The sequence below is a fragment of the Erinaceus europaeus genome, chromosome 14 (assembly GCF_950295315.1).
Source record: "Erinaceus europaeus chromosome 14, mEriEur2.1, whole genome shotgun sequence".
NCBI lineage: Eukaryota > Metazoa > Chordata > Mammalia > Eulipotyphla > Erinaceidae > Erinaceus > Erinaceus europaeus.
In genome coordinates this window covers 45,278,436-45,303,174 of record NC_080175.1, presented here as the reverse complement: position 1 = coordinate 45,303,174, position 24,739 = coordinate 45,278,436, and the positions used below count along the sequence as shown (strand labels likewise).

General features: G+C 45.9%; 2 protein-coding genes across 3 annotated transcripts in view; one reads left to right on the top strand and one right to left on the bottom strand.

The window, feature by feature from the left end:
- The window catches only part of CCDC137 (coiled-coil domain containing 137), a 138,326-nt gene that overhangs the window by 12,633 nt on the left and 100,954 nt on the right, over positions 1–24,739 (top strand). The window lies entirely within an intron of this gene.
- Positions 1–24,739, bottom strand: part of NPLOC4 (NPL4 homolog, ubiquitin recognition factor) — an 89,893-nt gene that overhangs the window by 9,490 nt on the left and 55,664 nt on the right. For both annotated transcript variants that reach the window (XM_007534735.3, XM_060171784.1), the window contains 2 exons: positions 23,937–24,063; positions 17,623–17,783 (listed from right to left, as the gene is read on the bottom strand). In XM_007534735.3, the coding sequence (XP_007534797.1) occupies positions 17,623–17,783; positions 23,937–24,063 (288 nt within the window). The remainder of the gene's footprint in view (positions 1–17,622; positions 17,784–23,936; positions 24,064–24,739) is intronic.

Here is a 24,739-nt window from a genome sequence, read left to right as displayed (position 1 = left end):
AAGAGGGAAACATTCATTGAGTCATATATAAATGGTACACCTCTAATTTCCAATTATGGGGCCTTAAAGTTCATGTTTACCAAAGCTCTCAGCCCCAAAAAGCAGTCATGCAGGACCTCCCTGCCCCCCAATTTCATGTGGAAGTCAGAGGTCCCTCTGTCTTTTGAAATGCATGTCCCAGGCCCCTCCCAAGGTAAACCCAAGTCTCTCAACCAAGAAAATCTCAAGGAAACCCAACTGGCCCTGCTCCTTTTGTTTAGAAACTAAAATTTCTGGTCTAAGTCTGTCTCTGTGCCTTCTCCACTCATAGTCCAGCCAACACCAGTGTTTTAGGGAGGACTCAGGCCCAAACCATCCCCTGGTGGCCATCCTGCCTGCCTGCCTCTCAAGTTGAAACTTCTCCCAACTCCATTTAGGGATGAGGTGGCCTCCCTGAGTGACACAAGCCTGGGCTGCCTCTGATTTCCCTGGCTCTCCAAGCTTTGGTGAGGCGCTGAGTTAAGAAGCCTGGAGTGGTCCTGAGGCCCCAAAAGAGGCAACTTCTCGATGGAAGAGATAGGCTAGGAGGTGAGAATCAAATTTAATCAAACTAAATCGCCATTTCCAAAAATACACGCTTGCCCCTACAAGAAATAACCTGCAACAACTCATACATAATTAGCCCATCTGGAATTCATCTTCAAATCTAATTAAGCTCTAATATGCAGAAACATTTTTCCAGCACCTGTTCGCTTTAATCTCTCCCTCTAGGGATTTTCCTTGTTAAATGCCTCCTCTATTTGTGTGTATGTGTGTGTATGCACACGTGTCTGTGATGCTAGTCTCTTTCAAATTTAACTATTCAATTGTACCTTTCTGCTCCCCAGGAAAATAAAGGTGCTGCATTTCCCCCCTTCCCTAGGGGGTGAGGAGAAACAGGTAACTTCTATTTCTGCCCCATGCCTCCACTCAAATGTTCTACCAGCCAATCCCTTGCCTATACCCCACACTTAAAGGCAATTACTTTTTATGAGCATTAGCAAATGTCAGGTGGAATTCGCTGGAAGGAAGACATCTTCATTCTAATTTTGGCAGACACTAAAGTGTCAGCAGTTTCATCTCCACCTAGAGCAAGATACTGGGAGAATCAGAATTCCAGGTCCCTGATGTCTTGTTACAAAAGCACCACAGCTGGGACACCACAGGTCAGCCCAGTCTTTGTTAGGTGGGAAGAGCATGGCATCATACCAGGACAACAATGTCATCAGCTGGGGTGGCACCACCCTGCTTGGAAAAGATAACTAAAATTCTTTGTCCCCCCTTTCCCCTCCAGCGTTACTGCTGGGGTTTGGTGCTGCACTACAAATCCACTGCTACTTGCGGCCATTTTTTACCTTTTTTCTTCTTCAATTTCATTGGATAAGACAGAGAGAAATTGGGGGCTCAGTGGTAGTGCAGTAGGTTAAGAACACATGGCGCAAAGCACAAGGACTGGTATAAGGATTCCAGTTCAAGTCCCTGGATCCCCACCTGCAGGGAGGAGTCGCTTCACAAGCAGTGAAGCAGGTCTACAGGTGTCTGTCTTTCTTTCTCTCTGTCTTCCCCTCCTCGCTCTCCATTTCTCTCTGTCCTATCCAACAACAATAACAATAACAACAATGATAAACAACAAAGGCAACAAAAGGGAAAAGGGAAAAAGGCACCAAGCCCCAGTGATAACCCTGGAGACCAAAAAAAAAAAAAAGACATAAATTGAGAAAGGGTGGGGAGGAAGAAAAAGAGAAACACCTGCAGAACTGCTTTACCACTTGTGAAGCAACCTCCCTGCATGTGGGGAGCCAAGGGCTCAAAGCGAGATCCCTGTGCAGGTCCTCACACTTCGTACTATGTGCGCTTAACCTGGTGTGCTGCCGCTCGAATCCATAAAACCCTTAATCTATTGCTTTCCTTTTTAAAAAACTGTTAAGAAGAGTTTGGTGGTTTGATTTGAGATGGTTTGCTCAGGACAAAGCATGAAAAACAGAAGTCTGGAAACAAAGTTCCTTGAAGAATCATTTAGGAAGGTTGGACCCAGAGGGCCGACTAGCAGGATCTGATTGCACACATGTAAAATCCTGCACAGAAACAGCCTAGGGGGACCAGGAGGTAGCTTCCCTGGCAGAGCACACATATACCACACACCATGTGGGAACACCACACACAGGGAATACAGGATCCTTTCTCCCACAAGGTGAAATGATGCTAATATGTTCCTCAGAATCTCTCCTGTCACTGGCAATTTCTTGATTAACTGATACATTTTCCTGACTATTACTGGAAGCAATAGCTTCTGGGAAGCTCCTGTAATTAAATTATCTGTTTTGAAAAGTTAAATAGTGCAGGAACTTGCCCTAACAAATACAGAAATGTATGTATTGTGGAGATCAATATAAAATTAAATCCAAAAGACACTAACTAAAAATGTACAGCTTAGGGGTAAAGAAATTGTTCCTAAGAATGATGATGAAGGCAGAAATGAAACTTGAGGACCAGCGTTAAGGATCCCAGTTCAAGCCCCTGGCTCCTCACCTGCAGGGGGGTCACTTCACAAGTGATGAAGCAGGTTTGCAGGCATCTTTCTCTCCCCACCTCTGTTTTCCCCTCCTTTCTCCATTTCTCTCTGTCCTATCTGGCAACAACAACATCAATAACAACAATAATAATAACCACAAAAATGATAAAAACAAGGGCAACAAAAAAGGAAAATAAATAAATAAATAAAATATCTTTTAAAAGGCTAATAGATACAATCCTCGAGCTAGCAAAATCCTTCACTCGGTCAGTGCACACTGTTCGGCCATGTGCTGGCCTCCACCACACAGAATGAGGCTTTGGTGCTGTGGTCGATTTTGTGCCTCTATTTACCAAAACAAACAAACATAGAGGAAACTCACAGATGCATGATAAAGTAGTAAGTACACAGGGGTGCCAGGTGGTAGTGCACACAGTGTAATGTACAAGGATTCTGGTTTGAGCCCCCAGCTCCCCACCTGCAGGGGGGTCACTTCACTAGCAGTGAAGTAGGTGAGGCTGGTCTGCAGGTGTCTTTCTCCCCCCTCCCCACCTCCCAATTTCTCTCTGTCCTATCCAACAACAACAACAATGGAAAAAAGATGGCCTCCAGGTGCAGTGGCTTCGTAGAGCAAGCATGGAGCCCCAGTGATAACCCTGGAGGTGAAAAAGAAAAAAAGAAAAAGAAATACATGTTTGTTCTTTAGTCAGAAGGCTGTGCAGACAAAACTCCAGGGTGCCCTCATAGTGAGCTCATCAGAGGGCCCTAGCTATGTATGCACTCATCCCAAGCCTGCCCTTGACACTGTGGCAGAAAGCCTCCCTCCTGGCCTCCCTCCACGGCCCATAACATCCCACTCTACCCCATCCTAAGATCTGGGGACATGACTGCTGGGAAATTGTGCAGATGCAGTTACATCTGCCATGTTGTCCCCTCAGGCTATTGCTAGTTCCTGCGAGAGTTGGGACATTCTCGGAGCGCCTGTTCTGCCATGTTGTGCCCTCAGGGCAATGTCTATTCCCCCCCCCCAAATAGTTGCAGTGCTTTGGTTACTCCTCCCCCTTCCCATTCTCACGAGAGTTATTATCCTACCCTGGAGTGCTATGGTCACTCCTCCCCCTTCCCATTCTCGCAAGAACTACTCCCATAAAAGCCCTTCTTCATCCGCACCTCTCTCTCTTGCTGGCCCTTCACTTTGGTGATTAGACGCAGGGAAGGTTGCTGCGTAAGGCGGCCATTTTAGCTACCTCCACGTGGCCCAACCTGCTTCTCTCTCACCCAACTCTGAGGTGCCAGCGCAAATAAAGATTTGTGTTCCCTCTTTGCTCCGGATCTCCTCTCTCTCTTCTCCATGGCGCATCTCAACACATGACCTTGGACCTCTCAATAATCTTAGCTCCTCCCTACTTCTGGTGGTCTGGCTGGGCTTCCCACTCAGGGCTCAGAGCACAGCATCTATGTCTACACTCTGCGAGTCTACAGCTGCCTCAGTGTCCCAGCTCTGGTCACACAAGAGCACTGCCTCTGAATCCACACAGCTGCCTGCGTTCCCCAACATCATAGTTCTTGGTTCTGTCCCAAGCATACTTCCATCCACCCACACTGCAGTCTGGGGCACCCTCTCACCCGCCACATGCCCTACTCCAGAGGCCCCAGCTTTCTCACTGGGTGTGACATGCTGAGATCTAGTATCCCTTGTTCATGGACTCTCAGACTGCTTCTTTTTCTCCTTCCATTTTTTTTTGTTTTGTTTTGTTACCAGAGCATTGATGAGCTCTGGTTTATGGTGGTGCAGGGAATTGAACCTGAGACTTCTAAGCCTCAGGCATGACAGTCTGTTTGCATAACCATTATGCTATCTACCCTTGCCCGGTCTCCTTCCAATTTTTATAACCACTGATAACATCGAGATGAATAGCCTTATACAAATACTGGTGTGTGTCCGGTTTACAAAGTATGTTTTAAATCCAAAATATGTTTTTAACCACAGGAGGACTAATAGATTACAGAAATGCTTGCTTTCCTAGGTCTCTACTCAAACTGACATGTTCCTAAAACACAATGAGTGTCACCAATCCTTCAGGCCACTGACACTCCCAGGAGGACTGGCAGCCCATGGAAAGAAGACAGTGTGTCTCCATAGCAGCAGACACCAGAAGCAGGCTGTAAAACCTGTTCCTCAATTTCTATCAGTCCCATCTAATAAAGAAATGGGGGGGGGGGAGCTGGATCAGCACTGAGCAGGAGCAGGACCAAGCAGGAGCAGGAGCAGGAGCAAGCACTGAGCCCCAGTGATAAGTAACCTTGGTGGGAAAAAAAAAAAAAAAAAATATATCCATGGTCCTAGAGGTGTCACAGCAGATACAAGTGTTGGCTTCTCAAGCGTAAGGATCGCAGTTCAATCCTCAGCAGCAGTTCATGTACCAGAGTGATGTTTGGTTCTCTTTTTTTTCTCCTATGGATCTCATTAATAATTAAATAATATATATATTAAAAATCCCATAGAATATAAATATAAATCAGAGAAACAAGTAACAGATAACAAAGTTAATAGAAAAATTTACTCCTTAGGCTGGGAAGGCAGCATAATGGTTATACAAAAGACTTTCATGCTGGGCAGGGGTAGAAAGCATAATGGTTATGAAAAGAAACTCTCATGCCTGAGCCTCCAAAGTCCCAGGCTCAATCCCCCTATATTGCCATAAGCCGGAGCTAATTGGTGCTCTGGTTAAAAAAAAAAGAAAAAAAAAAAAAGACTTTTGGAGGCCAGGTGGTAGCACAGTGGGTTAAGCTCAAGGACTGGATCAAGGACCCTGGTTCGAGCCCTCGGCTCCCCATCTGAGGGGGGAAGGGTCTCACTTCATAGGCAGTGAAGCAGGTCTGCAGGTACCTATCTACCTCTTCTGTCTTCCCCTCCTTGTTGTATGCTTTACATTGGTTTGGTCTAGCTCTCCCCCTGCCAGGAAAATTGGTTTAGTCCTGCTAGTTTCACGGGCCCGCTTGTCCCCGCCCCAAAAGAACCCCACAGAGTTAGAGACTGCTTGGCGCTGCCATGTGAGAAGGATGCAGGAGAGTTCTGTTGGTGATTAGTTTGGGTTAGTGTATGAATTGTTGTTCGTGAATAAAGAAATACAGCTTCCCGGTCCAGCCGTGTGTCTCTGGTCGTCTCTGTTACCCGCCCATGAAGCCAGCCCAGTTAAAACAACATATGGCGCCTACAACGTGGGACCAGACCTGCGCATCTCTCAGATAAGTGAAGACAATTTGGCTACCTATGCACTATGGCCTTCTCTTCTGCTTGTGAAGAGATCTCCAAAGGCGTCTGCCCTTTCTTCATGAGACTGTTTTGCTGTTTCTGGAACATTTATCTCTGGACCACTCTGTGGTTTCTGCCCAACGCCAGCCCAAAGGATCCCAACGCCAGCCTGCATGAGCCAGCTTTCCACCACGTGGCGCGGGGCACTGGGCGCCGGCTCCCTCCACGCTGCTGGGAGCAGGGCAGCAGACATGGCAGGGCCATGGGGCGGGGCCGCGGCAGCCTATCATGGCCGCCACCCTGGGGGACCTCGGCCCGCGCCCTCTGCACGGCTGACCCGCCCGCCTTCGTGCTATGAAGGCTGGACAGATCCCGGGCCACTCAGAGACCTCGGGCTCCCTGCCAAAACTGGGCCCCCTGGCCGAGATCTCCAGCTTGGGTCTGAAGGCAGATGAGCTAGAATACGCAGAGATTCGTGCGGAGATCGCAACCTACAATTCCTAGAAGTGGAACTGCCCAAGAGGCCACCGCTGGACAACGCACTCCCAAAATGGCTAAGACAGTATAGATCTAAATTTGTGTTTAAAAAGGAGGTCTCGAAACTTTACATCAGGCTCAACCTGACGTTGACTGGCTACGGAAGAAGGGCAAACGCTAGAAGGAAAAATGACATGTCTTTGTAACACAAGTTTCTCTCCTTGTGTACTGAAGACCATGTGTATGTGTGTGTTTAAAGTTTGGTAACAGTAACTTTAAGGTTAAGAATGTAACTTTAAGGCTAAATTCTTACCAGACAAAGTTAAATGAAAAAGGTTTTCAACGTAATTCTCATAAAGATAAAATTAACTTACATTTAAAGTCTGAGGTAAAAATTAGTTAACAATCAATATATTTTAACTAAGTTGGTCTAAACAAAACCTGCGCACACCTAGGGTGTGTCTCCATCTTAAATGGGTGTAACAAAAGGTTAAATAGACTTGTTGATATGTAAAACTCTCGATTACCTTCCCTATTAGAAATGGTAGATTACACAATGGCTATGCTAATGATACTCATGCCTGAGGTTTTCTTTCCTTGATTCTCATGTTTACCTTTTCACATTCTGTTGTTTAAACTTTAACCAACCTTAAAATCATTCTAAAAAAGACTTCTAACTGTAATAGTTATCAATTATGATAAACTTCTAACCTGCTACAAGTTTGTTTCATAGTAAGTAAATTACAGCTGTCAAGTTCTCTACAGAAAAGCAGAATTCCGACAGCGGACCTTCCTCATACAATGCTCCACCCCCTGGCATTCTTCCGTGGACATCTGCTTTCGACTGGCACTCCTATTGGACTCAAGGGTACACCCTTAGACACTTTGCACAAAAGTGCAAAAGTGCTGCTATATTTCTCAAACACTGACTGCAGCCAGCTGCCTTTGGGACTCTAGGCCCTTCCCTGCCCCCATGCTAAAAAATGCCCATCGAGGCAAGTACGCCCCCCAGAGGCAGGAAATGTTTTTTTAAGCTGATAAAGTTTTGCCCACAGAGACAAAAAATGGCCCCCTCAGGCCTTCCCTTGGCAGCACACTGGTCTTATTACTCGCTTACATGTTTCTCCATGTTTGTGCCAGTTTCTTTTTTGAAAATGCCTGTACGATATAGGTTTCTGTTCACCCCACACCCCTGATACTGTAGTCATTTAGTTAAAAAGAAAAGGGGGAATTGTTGTATGCTTTACATTGGTTTGGTCTAGCTCTCCCCCTGCCAGGAAAATTGGTTTAGTCCTGCTAGTTTCACGGGCCCGCTTGTCCCCGCCCCTAAAGAACCCCACAGAGTTAGAGACTGCTTGGCGCCGCCATGTGAGAAGGATGCAGGAGAGTTTTGTTTGGTGATTAGTCTGGGTTAGTTTATGAATTGTTGTTCGTGAATAAAGAAATACAGCTTCCCGGTCCAACCGCGTGTCTCTGGTCGTCTCTGTTACCCGCCCGTGAAGCCAGCTCAGTTAAAACAACACCTCCTCTCTTATATCTCTCTGTCCTATCCAACAATAATGACAGCAATGGCAACAAAATGGGAAAAAGAGGCAAACAGGCTCCAGGAGCAGTGGATTCGTAGTGAGGCACTACAATAACCTCATTGATAACCCTGGAGGGGGAAAAAAAAAACAACCTTTCATGCGTGAGGCTCTGAGGTCCCAGGTTCAATTCCCTGTATCGCTCATTAAAATAAATAAAAGGAGTCTCCAGCTCCCCAGCTGCAGTGGGGTCACTTCACAAGCAGTGAAGCAGGTCTGCAGGTGTCTTTCTTTCCTCCCCCGTCTTCCCTTGCTCTCTCAATTTCTCTCTGTCCTATCCAACAATGATGACAGCAATAACAAATAGCAGCAACAACAATAAAAAAAAAGGGCAACAAAAAGGAAAAAATAGCCTCCAGGAGCACTTGATTTGTGGTGAAGGCGCCAAGCCCCAGCAAGAGCCCCGGAGGCAATATATATATATATGTATGTATAAAATTATATATTATATATGAAAAGTAATTTTAAAAAGACACAGCTTATAATAAAGACGGAGCGAGGGGCAGAGACATCACAGTCTGGAACAAGTGCCGCTCTAGTAACCTAAGCAGACCATCTGATTTGGTGTACCTTGACAGGCTGACCCTGAATTTACTAAGTTTGGGCTCAAGAAGGGAGGAAAGGTAGGGCTACAATGGAGCCCAACTAAATAAAGAAGAGCAGCAAGGCAAGGAAATCGCTCACTTGGGAGGGCAAGCAAATTTGTGCATACATGCTATCTCCCTCCTTCCCTCTTGTAATTAAAACAAAGCTCTAAAATAAAATAAAAGGATCGATGTAGGGACAAGAGATAGCGTAGCAGGAAGGGGAAGGCCTGTGTGAGGCTCCAGGTTGAGCATCACACCATTTCTCCATTTATCTCTGTCCTATCCAACAACAACGACAACAATAATAACTACAACAATAAAACAACAAGGGCAACAAAAGGGTATGAATAAAATAAATATTAAAAAAAATGAAAATGGAAATGAAGGAAGGGAGGAAGGAAGGAAGGAAGGAAGGAAGAAGCCTTTTACTAAGTGATCGGGTTGTTGGTCTTGGTTAGAATAAGACAAGTGGGGGTCAGGCAGTAGCGCAGCATGTTAAGCGCAAGTGGTGCGAAGCCCAAGGACTACATTAAGGATCCTGGTTCAAGTCCCCAGCTCCCTGCCTGCAGGGGAGTTGCTTCACAAGTGGTGAAATAGGTCTACAAGTATCTTTATCTCCCACCCTCTCTTTCCTGTTTCCCCCTCTAATCTCTCTCTGTCCTATCCAACAACAACAGCAATAATAACAATAGCAATAACAATAAAAACAACAAGGGCAAAAAAACAGGGAAAAATGGTCTCCAGGAGCAGTGGATTAGTAATGCAGGCACTGAGCCCCAGTGTTAACCCTGGAGGCAAAATAAAATAAATAAATAAAACAGGCACAGAAGCAGCCCTGTGGCAGTGGCCAAACACAGAGAAGCCCCACATACCAATAGGGAAATAAGCAGCTTTTCTTCAATAAATGGTGTCAGTTTATTATCCATGCAATTAAATATGCTATAGAAAGGAACCAGCAGATACACACAATTTATCATGCATGAGGTCCCAGGTTTAAGCCCCTGGCCAACACACAGGAACAACTGCAAAGGGAAGTTCTACAAGTGGTGGAGCAGTACTGTTGTACCTTCTCTCCCTTTCACTGTCCTTCAGCCTCCAGTAAAAAGGCAAAAACAAGTCTGCCAGGAACAACGGAACCATATAGGTGCAAAGCCCCAAAGAAAACCCTGGTAGCAGGGCCAGATGGTGGCACACCAGGTGCCATTTGAGAAGACTTGGGTTTAAATCCCTGGTCTCTATCTCCAAGAAAGAAGTTTCATGAGTGCTGGTGCAATGCTGTAGGTGTCCCTTCTCCTCTGTGCCCTTCCCCCATCTTCTTCCTATCCTCTGAAAAAAAAAAAAAAAGAGCAAGAAAGAAAAGAAAAAATGGACACCTCACTAGGGAAAGATAGAAACAGGCTGGGGTATGGATCAACCTGTGCTGAATTACAGAAGCCACAACTTCCACTTTCTGTACCCCAAAAAGAATTTTGGTCCATATTCCAGAGTGGAGAAATGTTAGGGGAAAATGACCAGAGGGCTTGGAAACCAAATTGCATTAGAACCCAGAGAGAGAAAAGAAAAAAAAAGACATTCTGAAGTAGTAATAGATGTAGGTATGACTTAGAAAGGAAGAGAGGGCAGGACCATTAAAAAAATAATGGACTAGGGGGCTGGGTGGTAGCGCACCTGGTTGAGTGCACGTGTTACAGTGCGCAAGGACCCAGGTTTGAGTCCCCAGTCCCCACCTGCAGGGGGAAAGTTTTGCGAGTGGTGAAGCAGTGCTGCAGGTCTCTGTCTCCCTCTCTATCTTCCCCTTCCCTCTCGATTTCTGGCTGTCTCTATCAAATAAATAAAGGTAATAAAAAAATGGACTACACAGTTAATAGGGGAGTTGGGCGGTAGCACAGTGGGTTAAGCACAGGTGGCAAGGACCAGTGTAAGGATCCTGGTTCAAGCCCTAGGCTCCCCACCTGCAGGGGAGTCGCTTCACAGGCGGTGGTAAAGCAGGTCTACAGGTGTCTATCTTTCTCTCCCCCTCTGTCTTCCCCTCCTCTCTCCATTTCTCTCTGTCCTACCCAACAACGACATCAATAACAACAATAAAACAAGGGCAACAAAAGGGAATAAAAATTTAAAAAATATATTAAAAAAATAATAATAGTCCGTGGGTAGGGTGGTAGCACAGCGGGTTAAGCTCAGGTGGCGCGAAAAATAAGAATCCCAGTTCCAGCCTCCAGCTCCCCACCTGCAGGGGAGTCACTTCACAGGCAGTGAAGCAGGTCTGCAGGTGTCTATTTTTCTCTCCCCCTCTGTCTTCCCCTCCTCTCTCGATTTCTCTGTCCACTCTAAGAACAGTGACAGCAACAATAATAACAACAACGATAAACAACAAGGGCAACAAAAGGGGAAAGGTGGCCTCCAGGAGCAGTGAATTCATAGTGCAAGCACTGAGCCCCAGCAATAACCCTGGAGGCAAAAAAAAAAAAAAAAAACCCTGTGGAAAACTGAGAAATGTTATACATGTATCAACTAGTGTATACTCTATTTTACTATTGATTATAAGTCATTAATCCCCACAATTAAAAAAACAAACATACAAAAACAAAACACCAGCAATGCTAGATAACTGAGGTCCAGGAATATACCTGGCAGTGATACATATAAATATTTAAGAGGAGTATTCGGGGCCCCTACCTCAAACTATACCCTGAAAATAGAGTAAAACCCAAACGTGGAAGACAAAATAATAACCCCAAGAGATGACAATATGATAGCTAATCTTTGTGGCTCAAACCCCAATCCACAACTGGTGATATAGAATAATGATTATACAAAAGCCCGAGGCTCTGAAGTTGCAGGTTCAGTCCCCAGCACCATCACAAGCCAGAGCTCAGCTGGGCTCTGATCTCTATCTTTGGCTTTCCTTTTTGTCTCTCCGTTTCACCTCTCTTCTGTTTATCATTTTCTCTGTATAGCTCTCATTAAGATAAGTATTAAAGAAAAGCAACAATGCATTATAAAAAATAAAATAAACATTTTAAATTGCTTAAAGAATCAAATGATTTTAAGAATTTAGATCACATTTCAACATAGATATACAGGAACTGGCTATCTCAACAACCGACATGGAACCAGCCAATTTCGACTTGATTAAAAACATTTACCCTGCAGGGAAAAGTTACATGAGCACCGGATCAGTGCTGCAGTGTCTCTCATTTCTCCCTCTCTATTCTTTCTTTTGTTTCACCCTTTATCTAGAGGAAAGAAAGAAAAAAATTATGGTCACTGGGAGGAATGAAATTGAGCAGACACTGAACCCCAGCCATAACCCTAGCTGAAAAGAAACAAACTATCTACAAGTCTGCACACACATGGTAAGAACAAAGAAAACACCATCACCAGAGGTGTCAATTGTTGTTTTCGACCGGCTGGCTTCAGGGGCGGGTAACAGACGACCAGGGACTCATGGTTGAGCTGTACGCAGTATCTCTTTATTCATGCAGGACGCAATGCAATCTATACCAAGCTAAGCTAAACTAACTAACTACAAACTATCTTGTCCTTATAAATATACTAGCCCAGTAGGATGGGAATGGGATGTGATGCAGAGAGGGTGGAGAGAAAAGTGACTGGTGAAAATCAGGGTATGACAAGGAGAGGGGGGGGAGCAGGTGAGAATTCTACCACTAAACCACCAATGCCCTGGAGGGAAGGTGGTGCTTGTTAACAGAGGTTATGTAAATAGAATACAGTGTTATGGAAATAGAATGCAGGGGGGATTAAACCAAATGAAACAGAAGGGGTTTTTAAAAGCATACCAACAGTCAATAGTACAGATAATATTCTGATTCTTCAGGATGATGAGTGAATGTGTATTATTCATAGTATTTATGTATCTTACTGCCTTCTGTGACAAGTTTAGCAGATGGAGACTTGTCTCAAGTGGCCTCCCCCAGGGCTCTGTTCTGGCTCCTAGTTATTTAATATTTACATCAATGACCTCCCAGAAACTTCTTCAAGGAAGTTCATCTACGCCGATGACATCTGCTGTGCAACTCAGGCATCCAAGTTCGACATCCTCGAGAAACACTCACGAAAGACATGTCTCTGATATCTGATTACTGTAAAAAATGGCGACTAATCCCTAGCACTGCAAAAACGGTATCATCTGTTTTCCATCTACACCATGCCTCGGCCTCATGTGAGCTTAATGTGCAGCTTAATGTCACCCAATCTGGTCCCCTACGCCTACACTGAACTTCTCTGTTCCAGTCTCTTGGAAACAGAGTTGGCAGTCAGCTGAGGTAATGAACAAACACCTCATCACAGACCCCTGCAAGCGTCAACCCGGCTTTGACCTAGCACGTTATGATTGGGCCCTCCTCAATCGCTATCGAATCAGGCCATGGCCGGTGCGCTGGGGAGCCAGAGACGACCCAAACTGCCCCTGCGGCTACAGACTATGACCCACATAGTCAATGACTGCCACCTCTCCAGATTCAAAGGAGGTCTCGAAACTTTACATCAGGCTCAACCTGACGCTGTTGACTGGCTACAGAAGAATGGCAAACACTAGAAGCAGAACTGCCTTCTGTGTTTTCATCTCAAGGGCCTTACTGCTCTGGGCAGAGAGAGCACTGCAGCTTCTTTCCTCAGTACACAGCACCTCTCATGTGGCGTTGGGGCTTGAACCCTGGGCTGGGTGTGTGTGAATGGCATATGCCCTATCCAGTGGGCTGTCTCCAGATCCACAACAGGACAATCTAAAAATGGATGGGGACTAGGGGAGTGACAACAGGATCCAGGTGGTGCAAGGACCTGAGTTCAAGGCCCCAGCCCCCACCTGCAAAGCAAAGGATTCGCGAGTGTTTAAGCAGTGCTGCAGGTATCTCTATTTCTATAATTAATAAAATATATTTAAAAATTATAAAAATAAAATAAAAATGGATCATGTGGGGATTTGGGAGATAGCATAATGACTATTCAAAGAGACTTTCATGCCTGAGTCACTGAGGTCCCAGCTTCAATCCCCAGCACCACCTTAGCCCAGGGCTGATCAGTGATCTGGTCTTGGTCTCCCCATTCCTCTTTAAAATAAAAACAGACCACCAGGGTTATCACTGGTGCTCAGTGAATCCAGCACTCATGGCAGCCATCTTGTTACCTTCTTCTTTCCCCTCACCCCTTCTATTTTTATTAGCTAGGACAGACAGAAACTGAGAGGGGAAGGGGAGATAAGAGAGGGAGAGAGTGAGCCAGGTGGTGGCGCACCTGATTAAGTGCACACATTACAGTGTGCAGGGATCGAGGTCCAAACCCCGGGTCCCCATGTGCAGGGAGAAAGCTTCACAAATGGTAAAACTGTGCTGTAGATGTCTCTCTGTCACTCTCAATTTCTCTCTGTTCTATCAAGAAATAGTAAGTCAAAAAGAAAATGCATTCTAATGAAAATAAACCAAGCAAAATGAAAAAAATCGTATCACACTAAAAAAATCAAGGAATTAAACTGATTTAAATGATAAAGACTCTTAAAACACATTTTCTTGACACAAGGTAACAATATTGTTACCAACAGTTTTTCCTCAAATCCACAGTGTACCTGAGGTAAAAGACAATTTTCTTGGATGCCAGGAGTCGAGCAGTAGCGCAGCAGGTTAAGCACAGGTGGTGCAAAGCACAAGGACCAGTGTAAGAATCCCAGTTCGAGCCCCCGGCTCCCCACCTACAGGGGAGTCACTTCATGAGCAGTGAAGCAGGTCTGCAAGTGTCTGTCTTTCTCTCCCATTCTGTCTTCCCCTCCTTTCTCCATTTCTCTCTGTCCTATCCAACAACGATAACAACAATAATAACTACAACAACAATAATAATAAAAAACCAAGGGCAACAAAAGGAAATAAATTTAAAAAAAGAAAAGAAAGCCAAAGACACTACAGAAACAGAATCTGTTCTAATTCTGCAAATATTGCCTCCAAGCCTCTCTCAACAAACTGTTTTACAACGTACATTCCTTGGAGTGAGAACATGTGGAGAGGGAGTAATTCCAAGGCCTAGTGCTCAAGTAGAAGAGTCAGCAGAGAGAGCAAAAAAAAAAAGAGGGAAACCTCCAGGCTAAGCTTCACAGTGGGTATCTGGCTCATGATACAGGATTCTTCACAGAATTCTAGAATTCTCTATTTGTTAGGCAACCAAAACATTCACACTATGTGTCATAATTCCAAAGTGTGGTATGGGCCATGTGGCTTCCTGCAGCAGAGTGCTGGAGCCCAGCCTTGCCATCAGCCTTCCTCCCTCTAGCTGTGTGACCTTCTCTGAGCCCTACCCCCTGAACTAGAGAGTAGGAAGGTTAACAGTGATTACATGGTAGTGATAGCCACTACAATGTAAAAAAATTAGAAATGGTAAAAATTGTACCTTTGAAGCCATGAGAAAACTATAGCAGCCAAAGAGATTAACAAAGATTCAGGGGACTGCCATCCATGGCTCACCAAGGGTCCACTGAGGCAGCACTGGGGAGCAACTGTGATTCTGGCAGCCCATGTGCAGACTGGGCTGAGCCAAAAGTGGGACCTCACACCCATAAGAGACCACTCAGCTCCAGGATGCCCGGTAGCTAAGCGCCCATGGGGCGGGTAACTCCTGGACACTTGGATTCCCAAGGATCTGCTGTTGATGGGTTGACAGACTAGTCAGCCAGGTGATGACCAGTGATCCTGACTGAGACTGAAAGTCATCTCCAGGGCTTCTCTGTTCTAGGTGCTCATTCACACAGGAAAGGAGAACAACATGAGATGGGTTCTCAACACACAGCCCTTCCCCCATCAAGACAGAACAAGCTGGGACCAGGAGATGGATCACACAAGGCCCTGGATTCAAGTTATATCACCAATGGGAGCACTGTGCATGACACCAGGGGAGCTCCATGGATGGTGAGGCAGTGTCTGTCTATCCCTGCCTCTAATTACAAAATGAAAAGGCTGCTCAGCAGTACTGCATGTACAGAAAAACCTTGTACTGACTCCATGGCAACACACACACAAAAAAAGGGGGGGGTGTCGGGCAGCAGCACAGTGGGGTTAAGTGCACGTGGTGCAAAGCGATAGGACCGGCGTTAAGAATCCCGGTTCAAGCCCCGGCTCCCCACCTACAGGGGAGTCACTTCACAGGCAGTGAAGCAGGTCTGTAGGTGTCTTTTTCTCCCCCTCTGTCTTCCCCTCCTCTCTCCATTTCTCTCTGTCTTAACCAACAATGACAACAACAATAATAATTACAATAAAACAACTAGGGTAACAAAAGGGAATAAATAAATATTTTTAAAAAGAAGTGGTTCAGACTTTCAGAACTCCTCTCGGTACAGGGGGGATATACATTATCAAACTGCACACAGCAGCAGCCGCCACCACACTTAAACCTCAGGAGAGCCTGGACTTCCAGTTTCATAGGGGTCAAACATGAAAGATTTAGTGTTACCTTACTATGGGTTGGTCAGGCTCATAGACAAAAGCTGGAGAATACTCTGCTACAAAAGGGAAGGAACCAGCAGGGAATTGAGTCTCACCCAAATCCAGGGTGCACTGCTGCTTCCCACTGGGGAGGAAGCTGTCTCTCAGGAGCTATTGTCCTCAGGGTCTGTAGCTTTAATTTAGCCCAGAGTGACTAGAGTACAAGAAAATTTAACAAATACATGAGGAAAAAAAAGACAATCCACAAGAAAAACAAAAACAAAAACACCAGATTATACTCCTCCTAGTGAACCCCAAGGGGCTATAAACTCATAGATGGTACAAATACTGGACACAAGGCACTTAAAATAACAAGGTCACAACCTGTAAGAAGGAGTCCAAAAAGCCACAATCAAAGGCTACCCAGAAATGCCAGAGTTAATATAAATATTCACATTGCTAGAATGACATCCCACAGGTCCAAAAATCTTTAACTAGATATAGACAGTCAAACTATTTTTTTAAATTTATTATTTTATTTATTTATTTATTCCCTTTTGTTGCCCTTGTTGTTTTGTTGTTGTAGTTATTATTGTTGTCGTTGTTGGATAGGACAGAGAGAAATGGAGAGAGGAGGGGAAGACAGAGAGGAGGAGAGAAAGACAGACACCTGCAGACCTGCTTCACCGCCTGTGAAGTGATTCCCCTGCAAGTGGGGAGCCGGGGTTCGAACCGGGATCCTTATGCCGGTCCTTGTGCTTTGCGCCAATTGCGCTTAACCCTCTGTGCTACAGCCTGACTCCCTATACAGTCAAACTTTTTTTTTTTTAATTTATTTTATTTATTCCCTTTTGTTGGCTTTGCTGTTTTTTTTTTTTTTTATTGTTGTAGTTATTATTGTTGTTGTTGGATAGGACAGAGAGAAAATGGAGAGAGATGGGGAAGACAGAGAGGGGGAGAGAAAGACAGACACCTGCAGACCTGCTTCACCACTTGTGAAGTGACTCCCCTGCAGGTGGGGAGCCAGGGCTTGAACCGGGATCCTTATGCTGGTCCTTGAGCTTTGAGCCACCTGCGCTTAACCCACTGCGCTACAGCCCGACTCCCAAGAGTCAAACTTTTAGCAAGGAAAATCTCAATGTCTGAGATAAAGAGCCAGAGGGGATTACTAACAGATCAGACAGTACAGAAGTAACTGGAAGCAAACTTGAAGTCACAGCAATGACAAGCTATCCAAAATAAACAAAAGATATTAAAGAAATAAGCCTTGGGCAGGGGAGATGGCATAAAGGTTATGCAAAGAGACTCTCATGCCTGAGGCTCCAAAGTCCCAGGTTCAATCCCCCGTACCACCATAAGCTGGAGCTGAGCAGTGCTCTGGTAAAAAAAAGAGAGAAAGAGAAAGAGAGAGAGAGAGAGAGAGGGAGAGAAAAGAAAGAAAGAAGAAGAAAAAAAGAAAAGAAGAAAGAAAAGAAGAAGTAGTGTCTTCACTGCTCAAAGCAAAAGGGCCTATCTGCTAGCCATACAGCAACAATCATGCCTCCTAGGCCTGACACACATTGTCTTCTCAGCTCCAGAAGCTGTGCTTGTCTGTGTGTTACATAGCCACACCTCTACTTCTTGCCCAAGTGCTAACCTCACAGAGGTCTGAGCAGCTACCAAAAGGTAACTGCAAGTGCTATGGCATGAATGTCATTTCCATGAACTGGGTCCTCAACAGCAGTGGCCTACCAAATTTAAGACAGGTCAGAGTTCCCACCAATCTCACCTTATAAAACACATCAGGCACATACTGCTCGCTGCTGGACTCCTTGGCATAGCCAAGCTCCGGAGCATCCTTGCAAGGCAGCAGGCACTCGTCCCGGACCAGTGCCATGCACTGGTTGGACACCTGGTATCCTTCGAAGTGGACCTGGTTGTCAGGGCCACCTGCAAGAGAAAGACCATCAGAGAGAACCCAGCAGAATACAAGTGACCCATGCCCACCAGCTCCTCTCTACTGCACAACAGCAGCCCACCCTGGGTCAATGTTCTCTTTTTGAGAGAGACAAGCCATCACCCTGCTGCTTCACCATTCATAAAGCTCCTATGAGGTGCCAGGGCTCAAACCTGGAACCTCTCACAATAGCAAGACATGTGTACTACTGGATAAGCTATCTCACTGTCTTCAATTCTGACCAACAGAACAGGCTCTCAAAAGGTTGTCTTGGGTAAAAATTCAGAAGCACTGAAGGGCAGCCCTATAAGTGGCCAGAGCTCAAGGCCGTGCACAGAGGCACACAGGGCAGGGAGGTGCTGCCACAAGCAGGTCCCACCAGTGATAAGCTCTTCAGAATTGGGAGATGGCCAGCATTCTCTCCTGGGGCCTTGGGGTTAGTAACATAACACAGGGTATGAACAGGAGAGCCCAGACATCCAGTGAACTCTAGGTGGGTATGGGGGTTATGTTAGAGAGTGACACAGGTGAATGGAAAAAGGGAAGAAACCACTTTGAGGGAAAACAGATCTGGAGTCTGTACTGCACACGTAGCAGCGACCATCTTAAAGAAACCTACAGGTCAGGTTGAATTCCCAGGGAAAGAAAGGAAAAAAGGAAGGAAATGGGAGAGAGTGAGGGAGGGGAGGGCAGGACCCTGCACACAGCCAAATTCTACCAAGAGAGACAAAAGCTTCTAGAAACAGTTACACTTTCTTTTCTTTTCTTTTTTTTTAAGTTTTATTTATTTATTTATTCCCTTTTGTTGCCCTTGTTGTCTTATTGTTGTAGTTATTATTGTTGTTGTTGGATAGAACAGAGAGAAATGGAGAGAGGAGGGGAAGAGAAAGACACCTGTAGACCTGCTTCACCACTTGTGAAGCAACTCCCCTGCAGGTAGGGAGCCTGGGGCTCGAACCGGGATCCTTATGTTGGTCTTTGTGCTTTGTGCCACGTGTGCTTAACCCGCTGCACTACCGCCCGACTCCCACAGTTACACTTTCATAACTCTAATGTCTGTTACTTTTCATGCCTGTGGCATGAAATTCTCAAATCTCTGTTTTAGTTTCATAGACATAAACAGATGGGGGAGTGGGCATTCTGCCCACCTGGTTTTCAAATGTTTCCCAGAAATGAGATATGAGGACAAGTAGTAGAAAGCTGAAAAAGGTGGAGAGCTGACCTTTGGCCCTTGAGGGGACAAGCCAGAGGCCTGCCTGCTGAAAGCTGACAGAGGCAGGTTTTCAAGTGCTGAGTCACACTGGGCTTCACAGGCCCCCTGAGCTGGCATCTTCTCTCAAGCCTCACTCATAGCCAGGGGAAATGGCAAAGCCTGGGCAACGATTCCCCCCAAACATTCAGTGCACCCACCCTTTGGGGGCTTCAGGGTAAGAACATCTTGTCATAATGAGCACAGCAGAGGGGAGCCAGGAAGGAGCTACAGGGAGCTGTATGTTGAGGCATTTTGCTTCTGTGAACTTATCATTAAAATGTGATAGGCCGGGAGTTGGGCAGTGGCGCAGTGGGTTAAGCGCACGTGGCGCAAAGCGCAGGGACCGGCGTAAGGATCCCGGTTCGAGCCCCCGGCTCCCCACCTGCTGGGGAGTCGCTTCACGGGCGGTGAAGCAGGTCTGCAGGTGTCTATCTTTCTCTCCCCTCTCTCTCTGTCTTCCCCTCCTCTCTCCATTTCTCTCTGTCCTATCCAACAACAAGGCAAAGTCAACAATGGCAATAATAACCGCAACGAGGCTGCAACAACTAGGGCAACAAAAAGGGGGAAAAAAGGCCTCCAGGAGCGGTGGATTCATGGTGCAGGCACCGAGCCCAGCAATAACCCTGGAGGGGAAAAAAAAAAAAGTGATAGGCCATTAGAGACAAAAAGCTAGCCTTTGACAACAACAACAACAAAAAAAAACCAAAAAAAAAAAAAAAAAAAGGAAAGTGGTATTTGTAAATAAACTAAAGGAAAGGAAAACAGTACCCGTGAGTGGTTTCTAAAGTCCACTAAGAGTGGCAAAGGAGGCCACAGGCTCAATACCACCCACTTTGAGCAGCCTTCAGAAAACCCACACCAGTGACGGAAAGAAGCCAGGACAACAAGAACTCGGCAGCTAGAGTCCCAGACTCAGCCTGGAGTAAAGGATGTGCCATGCAACCAGGGCAGGGACACCAAAACATAGCAAGGGGTCAAACTTGGGTTTCTACACAAGATCCTGGTGTTTACAACAGGCAACCTGGCACTACTCCTCTTTCCTCCTCAAAATCTCCAGCTAGACATATTCTATTTATTTATTTGCTTATTTATTTATTTATTCACTTTTTGACACCAAGGTTATCTCTGGGGCTCAGTACCTGCACAACAAGTTTTTTCCAGTTGTTGTTGCTGCTGTTATTGTTGTCAGATAGGACAGAGAAAAACTGACATAGGAAGGGAAGACACAGGGGGAGAGAATGATAGACATCTGCAGACTTGTATCACTGATTGTGAAGTGACCCCCCCCCCCCCCGCAGGTGGGGAACTGGAAGCTTGAACTGGGATCTTTGCACCAGTCCTTGTGCTTCACATTACGTGCACTTAACTCAATGCACCACTGCCCATCTCTACATCTAGACACATTCTTAGGGGTCAGGTCCCCCCAACCCTTGCCATCTAGCAAGCACCTGGGCTCTGGGCTCCAGCAGCTGCATTGGGGACTGAGAATGCTGCGCCTGCAGAAGCATCCTGGGCCATGAGATGGGACAGCCATACTCTGTGCATCCCAATCAGTCCACAGACTACAGTGTGCATGTGACTGGTCAAGAACCATAGGCCCAAGAGGAGCACACGGGAGCAGAGCAAGAAGACCTGGAAGAAGCAGGGCTACCACCTCCCAATACTGCCCTGGAGAGGTGAGAAAGAGGGATCTATTGATAGCACCTCCAGTTTCAGGGGGGTATGAAGCGACCCTGACCACAGACATTACTGTAACTAAGTAATATAACTAAGTAGTCTACTGCTTCATGGTTCCATACCCACTCACTAGTGCTGACTTGAGAGGCTAAAGTTCCATGGACATGTTATGCTCTCGCCAAACCCCCACAAGGGATAACTCAGTCAGAGAAGGTACAAGTAATCCCCAAGTTAGAAACTATTTATAATTATAAAAATGATCCACTGTTTTTGGTCCATCAACTAATCCCCCCAGAAACAGTAATTTACAGGACTCAGTTACTACCATGGAAGCCCAGCAGCAGGTTTTGGTGAGGAAAGATTAGTTACAGAAACCACTATGGTTGTTTTTGATGGTATCTGCAATGGCGGTGTCAGGGGTGAGGGACTCACAGAATTAGCCGCCTGAGTCTGCCATGTTCAGAGGACTCCACATAACAAACTACATAGTACTGAATGTCCCTGGCACACTGTGTAGGCAGAAACCCCTCTTCACGCAGATCTGAGGTGAACACACCCGATTCTTATTTGCACTAAAATTCTCGAGAAGTACTATACGTTGGGGCCTAAGGGGAGGGAAGCCTTTAGTTTCACACAGAATCCCTGAGCTTCTTGAAGCATGGCCAATACAGGGTCACTCTGTCATAGTCCCAACAACTGACGTGTGAAAACACTACGGTTTGTGGTGCACGCCCCCACTGCAGAATCCTGTGTGTGATAACCAGGCTACTATGCAGCTCTTATGTTGTTTAAAGCGGTTCCAAAACAAGCCTGGACCCTGGTGCATGGACAGCAATACTGAGACACTGAAGCACTGTTCTGCCAACCACAGGGTTCCACTAATCTTTACCCTTGCTGCTGTCTACAGTCTTGCCATGTGGTGCCTGGGATTAAACCCAAGGCTTCATGCATAGAAGGTATGTGCTTGGGGGCTGGGTGGTGGCAAAACTGGTTGAGTGCACATGTTACAGTGCACAAGGACCGGTCCACACCTGCAGGGCGTAAGCTTCACAAGTGGTGAAGCAGGGCTGCAGGTGTCTCTCTGTCTCTCTCCCTATCTTCCCCTCCACCCTCAATTTCTGTTTCTATCTAACAAATAAAGATAATAAACAATTAAAATATTTTTTAAAAAGAAGGTATGTGCTCCACCACCACACTGAGCCATGATGTTGCTTTCTTTTCCTTCCTTTAAAGATTTATGTATCGGAGGTTGGGTGGTAGCGCAGGGGGTTACGTGTACACGGCATGAAGGAGAAGGGCAAGGACCAGCATAAGGATCCCGGTTCGAGTTCCCAGGTCCCCTTCTGCGGGGGGGGGAGGGGGGGTTGCTTCACAGCAGGTCTGCAGGTGTCTATCTTTCTCTCCCCCTCTGCCTCCCCATCTCTCTCCATTTCTCTCTGTCCTATCCAACAACAATGACATCAACGATGAGAATAATAATCACAACAACAATTTAAAAGGGGGGGGCAACAAAAAAAAGGGGGGAAGGCCTCCTCCAGGAGCAGTGGATTCGTGGTGCAGGCACCTAGCCCCAGCAACAACCCTGGAGGCAAAAACAAAAACAAGATTTATGTATCAATTAGAGGGAGAGAAAACAAGAACATCACTATGGCACATGCAAGGCTGAGGACTCATGCTTGAGAGGCCAGTGGTTTATACACTGTGCCATCGTCTATACAATGTTGCTTTCTTTTCTAGAACTGTGTGTGGTAGCAACATTCTCCAAGAATTTTATTTTGCTGAATAGTAAAGAAACATCACAAAAATGCTTCTTAGAAAAGGTCTGAGAGTGGTCCGGGAGGTGGCGCAGTGATAAGGCTTTGGACTCTCAAGCCTGAGGTCCTGGGTTCGATCCCCGGCAGCACACATGCCAGAGTGATGTCTGGTTCTTTCTCTCTCCTCCTATCTTTCTCATTAATAAATAAATAAAATATTAAAAAAAAAAAAAAAAAGAAAAGGTCTGAGAGCCTGCAGACCTACAGGTCTAAACCACTGTACTCAGAATAAAGAATAAACGAAATATGTGTGTGATGGTGGTGGTGTGGGCGTGTTTGATGTCAAAAAAGGAGGAAAATAGTACCTATCCTTGTTTTATAAAATATGGGACTGGGGTGACAAAATCCCAAATTATGTAAAGTGTGTCTGGTCTCTGTTCTCCTCCCATGCAACCAACAGCCCCTGCTGTGAGTCTCAGCTGTTCTCCTGCCCTGAGCTGGTTCTCCTCAGTCTGTACATGCAGAAAAACTCTATGCTGCACAAGTGCTGGCTAAGCTGGCTAAAACTCCAGTCACTCCCTGAATCACAGTACCCAACAACAACTTAAGAAGATAGGTGGGAGTCAGATGGTAGCACAGCGGGTTAAGTACACATAAGTATCCCGGTGTGAGACCCCAGCACCCCACCTGCAGGGGAGTCGCTTCACAGGCGGTGAAACAGGTCTGCAGGTGTCTGTATTTCTCTCCCCCTTTGTCTTCCCCATCCTGTCTCCATTTCTCTCTGTTCTATCCAACAACAATAACAACAACAACAATGATAAACAACAAGGGCAACAAAACGGAAAAAATAGCCTCCAGGAATAGTGGATTCCTCATGGGCAGGGCACAGGCAGCCAGGTTTGGGGGGAGAAAGACAAGTACAGTGTCTGGGAGGAGCAGAAGAGCTCAGTAGCACTGTGCGGGGGGGGGGAGGGGGGGGCAGTCCCACATGCAGCTTTATGTGGGACGCTGAGGAAGACAGAACATTTACACTAAGATAAATGTGTCACAGGCCAACTAGGAAGATTGACGGTAACCAAATTAAGGAGGAAATGCTCCTGGAAGGCCAGGGAGGTAGCTCAGAGGCAAAGCTCATGTCAGGTGTGAGCACCTGGGTTCAGGGTTTGATCCCAGCACTGCATAAAATGGCAGAAGTGCTCTGGTCTCTGGGAAAGGAAGGACAGTTAGAGGGGAAAAGGGACACAGGGTTGGGGTAGATAGCATAATGGCTATGTAAACAGACTCTCATGCCTGAGGCTCCATCAAGTCCCAGGTTCAGTCCCTCATAAGCCAGACCTGAACAGTGCTCTGGTAAAAAAAAAAAAAAAAAAAAAAAAAAAGAAAAGGAAAGAAAGAAAAGAAGAGAAAAGACATAGCACCTAATAAGGCGGCAGCACCTGTGACACAACAGTGCCTGTTCATACCTGTAGCCACTGCAGTAACAAACTTGGATCCAAAATGTCCGTCTGGAGAGAGGCGACATATGTTGGGATGCTTATTTTGGAAGTCTCCTGCAGTGATACATTCTTCTGAACTCAGGAAATAGGTGTCCTAAAAACAAGAAGCCAACACAGGTTTGAAAGCTTCATGTCAAAATATGTCTGTATCGCTTCCTTAGAAGAAAATACGAGGGAGTCAGGCTGTAGTGCAGCGGACTAAGCGCAGGTGGCGCAAAGCACAAGGACCAGCATAAGGATCCCGGTTTGAACCCTGGCTCCCCACCTGCAGGGGAGTCGCTTCACAGGCGGTGAAGCAGGTCTGCAGGTGTCTATATTTCTCTCCCCCTCTCTGTCTTCCCCTCCTCTCTACATTTCTCTCTGTCCTATCCAACAACAACAACAATAACAACAACAATAAAACAACAAGGGCAACAAAAGGGAATAAATAAATTAAATAAATATAAAAAAAAATTAAAAAAAAAAAAAAAAGAAGAAAATACGACAGGTGGGGCAAAGCACAAGGACTGGTGTAAGGATGCCAGTTCGAGGCCCTGGCTCCCCACCTGCAGGGGAGTCGCTTCACAAGTAGTGAAGCAAGTCTGCAGGTGTCTATCTTTCTCTCCCCCTCTCTAGTCTTCCCCTCCTCTCTCCATCTCTCTCTGTCCTATCCAACAACGACAACAACAATAATAACTACAACAATAAAACAAGGGCAATAAAAGGAAATAAGTAAGTAAATAAATATTAAAAGAAAAAAGAAGAGAATAAGAACTGCTGAGCAGGTAGCA